This window comes from Odocoileus virginianus, chromosome 12 (genome assembly GCF_023699985.2).
Source record: "Odocoileus virginianus isolate 20LAN1187 ecotype Illinois chromosome 12, Ovbor_1.2, whole genome shotgun sequence".
Classification (NCBI taxonomy): Eukaryota; Metazoa; Chordata; class Mammalia; order Artiodactyla; family Cervidae; genus Odocoileus; species Odocoileus virginianus.
The window spans coordinates 51,488,691-51,494,690 of NC_069685.1; the positions used below are offsets into that span (position 1 = coordinate 51,488,691).

Here is a 6,000-nt window from a genome sequence, read left to right on the forward strand (position 1 = left end):
TATTTGAGTTTCACACTGAATTAGTTACTTATTTATATAAACTAATTTCTAAATTCTTCAGGATTCTGTGAGCTTCCCTGATGGCTCAGCACATAAAGAATCCACCTGCAATGCAGGAGACACATATGAGACATGGGTTTGATCCCTGGGTTGGGAAGATCCCCTCGAAGAGAAAATGGCAACCCACTCCAGTATTCTTGCTGAAAATTCCATGGACAGAGGAACCTGGCAGGCTACAGTCCAGGGATCACAAAGAGTGGGACACGACTGAGCACATGGCACAAAATAGCTTCTTCACAAAGCAGGGACATAGCAAATACAGTGCGAGATTTGTTGTTGTTCAGGCGCTCAGTCATGTCTGACTCTTTGCAGCCCCAAGGACTGCAACATGTCTTGTTTCTCTGTTCTTCACTATTTCCTAGAGCCTACGCAAACTCACGTCCATTGAGTCGGTGATGCCATCTAGTCATCTCGTCCTCAGTTGTCCCCTTCTCCTCCTGCCTTCAGTCTTTCCAAGAACGAGGGTCTTTTCCAATGAGTCAGTTCTTCATATCATGTGGCCAAAGTATTGAGGCTTCAGCTTCAGCATCAGTCCTTCCGATGAATATTCAGGGTTGATTTCCTTTAGGATTGACTGGTTTGATCTTGCAGTCCAAGGGACTCTCAAGAGTCTTCTCCAATACCACAGTTCCACGGCATCAATTCTTTGGTGCTCAGCTTTTTCTTATTGTCCAGGTCTCACATCGGTACATGACTACAGAAAAACCATAGCTTTGACTATACAGATCTTTGATACTTAGCTGAAAAGTGATAAAATGAAACACTGTTCATGCCAATGCTAATAGTATTGGCCAGTTGGACAGTGGATCAGAGCTGCAGTAAAAAGTACCACAAACTGGGTGGCTTCACACAATGGGAATTTATTCTCTCCTGGAAATCCAAAATCAGGGTGTCAGCAGGGTCAGGCTGTCTGTGAAACACATAGGGGATAAACCGTCCCTGCCTCTTCCAGTTTCTGTGGTTACCAGCAGTCCTTGTCTTTCCTTGGTTTAAGCTCTATCACTCCAACCTCTGCCTCCACCATCATATGTCCATCTTGGCCGTGAGTGTGTCTCTCCTCCTTTGATGATAATGTGACTGAGCCAAGCTTATTCCGCTTGCCACATGACAGGCCAATACATTGGGAGATGAGTTGCTGGAACATGGAATAATGATTTTAATCAGAAAGCTAGCAGACCAAGAAGATGGCAGACTAACATCTCAAAAAATCATCTCCCCTCAGTTCCAATTCGAGCTCCTTTTATACACAAGAGGGGGAGGGGCCCACTGGGGCACCAACCAATCGCTGAGCAGGACCACTAATGGTTTGTCGTTGACAGTTGCTTACTAATGGTTTCTTGCTTGGGGAGGGGCCCACTGTGGCAGCAACCAATGGCTGAGTTGGCCCACTACCAGCTTGCACCTGCCCCACTGCTATTACAAGGACACCAGTCATATTGGATTAAAGGCCCACTTTATTCCAGTATTGACCTCATCATACTACTTACATCTGCCGTGACCCTGTTTCTAAATAAAGTCACATTCTGAGAGATGGGGAGTTAGGACTTCAACTTGTCTTTGGGGGGCGGGGTGAGGGGTGGATACAGTCAACCCATAGCAGACATGTTCTAAGCTAACTACAAACATTTGTCTGTTATGCTCCAGTTCTTAGAAATCTATCTGCTTACCATGGTCTTTTTTTTTTCCCCTAAACCTCTTTTCTAGATTGAAGATATGTTTAACGAAATCAGATTTAGTGAGTATGTGGACACTGGAAAGCTCATCGACAAAATCAACTTACCGGATTTCTTCAAAGTCTACCTCAATCATAGGCCACCCTTCGGTAACACCATGAGCGGCATCCAGCAGAGCTTTGACATTCTGGGTTTCACCAATTCAAAGGGAGAGAAGGCTATTCAAAGAGAGGATTTTCTGAATCTGCTTCAAACTAAAGGTAGATACAAATAGGTAGATCTCGTAACACCCTTGGGCCCATCCCACTGGAGAGAACTGAGCTGGGAAGGCAGCCCCCAGACACCTGCATCTTTGATTTGACAGAGCTTCAGCCCTGAGGATGCTGCTTACTGACCCACATGGCTGGTGAACAAGGGATAAAGGGAAGGATGGTGGGGACCTGAAGGATGGAGTGTGTGTTCCAGCTTCCTGGAGCTGCGCAATTCAGTGCCCTAGACACTTTCCTCTTACCTTGGGTTTCCCAGGTGGCGCTAGTGGTAAAGAATCTGCCTGCCATTGCAGAAGACATGAGACATGGGTTCAGTCCCTGGGTTGGGAAGGTTCCCTGGAGAAGGGAATGACAACCGACTCCAGTATTCTTGCCTGGAGAATCTCATAGATGAAGGAGCCTGGCAGGCTACAGTCATGAGGTCAAAAAGAGCCGGACACGACTGAAGCAATTTAGCACAGCACTCATAAAGCAGGAATACAAGTGCCAGCCATCGACCTCACGATGAGGTACCATGAGATTGGGTTGCATTTGTGAGATAAAACCACACCAAAGTAAAAAAAAAAAAAAAAAAGATCCTTTTTAGGGACTTCCCGGGCAGTCCAGTGGTTGAGACTTTGAACTGCCAACGTGGGGGGCACAAGTTCAATTCCTGGTCAGAGAATTAAGATGCCACATGCTGTGTGGCACAGCCAAAAGACAAAAAAAAAAAAAAATTTTTTTTTTTCCTTTTTCTCTGGGTGATCATTTCATCTCAGCAAAACTGGTGTTTCTAACATGAGGGAAACTGAAATGAAGCCAAGTGCAGTCTTTGTCAGAAAGCTGTTCCCCATCTGCACAAGCCCCGACACAGTCCCCCAGGTTGGAGGCCCACTTTTAGCACCATATAAGGAAGTCTATGTGAGGGTAACACGGGACTCACTAGGTGGTTTTTGCATCTCAAGAAAAGGAAACCTATGGGATAATTCTCTTGAAGACTTTAGAAAGATGATGCGAAGCTCGGATGTGAAGCTCAGTCCCACAAGCCAAACCGCCTCCTTTTCCCTTTGCGATGCCCAGGTGAGCACATGACGGAAGAGGAGATGACGGACTGCTTCGCCACGCTGTTTGGACTGAATCCCGAGGGCTGGAAATCCGAGCCCGCAGCCTCCTCTGTCAAAGGTACTACTAGCGAGTGGGCTCTGTCTGGGCACGTAACCAGGGCACACTAATTTGTTGTCGACTTGAGTGCATTTATGTGTCCTGACTGGTGCCAGCCACTCTCCTTCATACCGCGCACACGACAAAGCAGGCCTGTGGGGAACCCAACATGAATAAGTTATGAAAGGACCAGGGAGTGGTGGTCACGCTGAAGAGATGAAAGCCTTTGTTCCCGGGCTCTGACATCCCCTGTGTCTTCTGGCCTTGTTTTTCCCTTTATTCCCCCAACCCAGTCCTTATCTTTCCAGCCAGGGTAAGCGAACACTGGCCACTAATTGAGAATACAGTTTGAAAGTCATTTCAGGGGAGGTATAGTCAGGAGAGCCTTAGAGGACAAGAGGGTCAGCGACTCGGGGGCAGGCAGGAGCCCGACCCCAAGTTGCCAGAACTTGAACGTCTTTAGAGATCCTCCCAGGGACTTCCCTAGTGGACCAGTGGTTAGGTCTTGGCACTTCCACTGCAGGGCTCACAGGTTCAATCCCTGGTCGGGGAACTAAGATCCCACATGCAGTGTGGTGTGGCCAAAAAAAAAAGATCATCCTCTTCTTCTTTCCTATCTGAGGATTTCCCACCTCCTTCTTTTAGTCCGTTGGCCCGAGTGTGCTGGAACATGTCCGTGGACAACCCCCCCAGGGCTGCCCCTCTGCCCCCCACAAGAAGTCAGGAGCAAAGACCCCTCACCTTCTTCCTTCTTCCTTCTCCTTTCCTTCCTTCTTCCTCTCCTTTTGTTGTCTGTTCCCAATTTCAAATTGAACAGGGTTCCTAACTCAGACAGTTCTAGACTCCACTGTCTGATCTGTTATTTCCAACCTGCAAGCTCCCCCACCCCATTCCGTGTGTACTTGGTATCTCAGAATGTAATTTTCATACACACACACACATATATGCATGTACATGGATACAGTGTTCCTAAGTGTCTCAAAACAGTAAAATCAATGATGCCATATAGTTGAGCATTTCCAATAATGTGTGCAGAGATTTGGGTAAGAGTGCTCCAAACCCAAACCACAAAGGAGGGATTTTGACCAATTTCCACCCCAGAACTTCTCAAGGAGCCAGAGTCAAATCCCCTCACAGAGCACGTCTCACTTCTCTTTTGTATCAGTTCCTCATATTTTTTGGAAAATGCTTCTGAGTTAGAAACCTAATCATTATGAAGGCATTTACTTTCTTCTCTTGTTTGGTTAGGTTCTGAAATTTGCTTAGAAGAAGAACTTCCAGACGAAATCACTGCAGAAATATTCACGACTGAAATTCTTGGCTTAACCATTTCCCAAGATTCTAGACAAGATCCTAGGATCAGTGAAGTCGAGCAGAGTTTCTGAAGCACAAAGGACTTTGTGTGTGTATATGTGGTTTTTCTTCCCCCAAGAGGTACCGCTTTTCCTGCATTTCCCTACCCCTGCTCTAATCTTCAGAACGTTTAAACATTAAAAGCATGTTTCTGTTAAGCAACGGATATCACAGAGTTGGACATTCCACTCTGTCCGAAATAGAAAAGTGGATGGAAGCAAGAAAAACACTGGGGGTTGGATGGATGTGGTGGCTGGAAACCCCGATTGCCATCCACATGCCTGATCCATGGCAGTGCTGCCTGGGGCAGGGTTGCCAGGACAAGGAGGTGGCATGGTCCCCAGGGGCAGAGAGGGCCTCAGCCAGCAGCTGTCCTTCCTCGTGGCATGTGTGGCCTTATTCCCATTATCTTGAGTGGCACCTGGACCCTTAGCCTAACATGGCCAGATACAGATCATCCCAGTCGGCTGTTAGACTGGGGCGGGAGGTGTTGGGTGCTCGGTGCTGCTGAGAGCCCTGGCTTGTGGCTTCTTATCAGTAAACCCTGAGCAGTTGTGCGCGGCCGTTATGAAGAGCATCACTGGCCAAGCTTAACCCCGGTGGCAACTGCCAGAGAAAATGCAGAAAAAGCACCACCGCCCCCCCCACCCCGCCACCGGAGCCCTGTGGGTGTGCACCTGGACTAGAAACCACACAGCCAGCCTCCCCGGGGCAGAGCTCGGCCCGTGTTAGCCACCCTCTTCCCGTGACCCACGCACCGCACAGGCCCATCTGGTTGGCTCACAGCCTTAAACTCCGCTGGGCTGCAGAACACCTAACAGGCAAAAACAGATTCCCAGCTCAGGGGTTGTTTCGGGAACGTGACTAAGGCTGCAGTACTGTTTTGACCTTGAAAAGACGGTACCCCCCCCGCCCCCCCCGGCCTATAAACAGATGAAAGTTATGGTCCGATTTCGACCTCGGTTATGAAGCCTCTCTCAGGCCAGTGGGCCAGAGGTTATCCTTCACATGTGTTCAGTCCAACACCCCCACCCACCCAAACCAGTGCCTTTCCCGGAGAAACCAGCCTTTGAGATGACATCGCTGACCTCTGCAAAGGTCCTTCCTCCCCAGGGGCAGAGTTCCATGTGAGAGAAACAGGACGGCCTCAGCATCCTTCTCCTGGCACAGAGCCCTCTGTGTGGCGGCCACTCAGAAACCTGGCTCCTGGTGAGTCCTCGGAACACCCCAGAACGCAGGACAGAGCCGGCTCCCCAGCCAGGCCGTGTCACCATGACCTTGGGACAGCCGGCATGGGCCATGGTCCAGCAGGCGCCCTGCTGGTCAGATTTTACCTCCAGGGCTTCACAAGCTGGTTTACATTGCATTCTTTTTGAAAAACCCAAAAAGGAAAACAAGCTTTATGAATCAACTTTGCAGCCGCTGAGGGCTTAGGAGAGAGAGATTATCAAGCCAGTTAAAAGGTTCCTGGGGACGCTTTAGGGAACAGAAAACTCTCCAATGAC

At 48.7% G+C, this 6,000-nt stretch overlaps 1 protein-coding gene across 5 annotated transcripts in view; it reads left to right on the forward strand.

Moving 5' to 3' along the window:
- The window catches only part of CFAP251 (cilia and flagella associated protein 251), a 71,963-nt gene extending 67,302 nt beyond the window's left edge, over positions 1-4,661 (forward strand). For all 5 annotated transcript variants that reach the window (XM_070475243.1, XM_070475240.1, XM_070475239.1 and 2 more), the window contains 3 exons: positions 1,765-1,993; positions 3,062-3,163; positions 4,391-4,661. In XM_070475243.1, the coding sequence (XP_070331344.1) occupies positions 1,765-1,993; positions 3,062-3,163; positions 4,391-4,527 (468 nt within the window). In that variant the 3' untranslated portion in view covers positions 4,528-4,661. The remainder of the gene's footprint in view (positions 1-1,764; positions 1,994-3,061; positions 3,164-4,390) is intronic.
- The last annotated feature ends 1,339 nt before the right edge of the window (positions 4,662-6,000 follow it).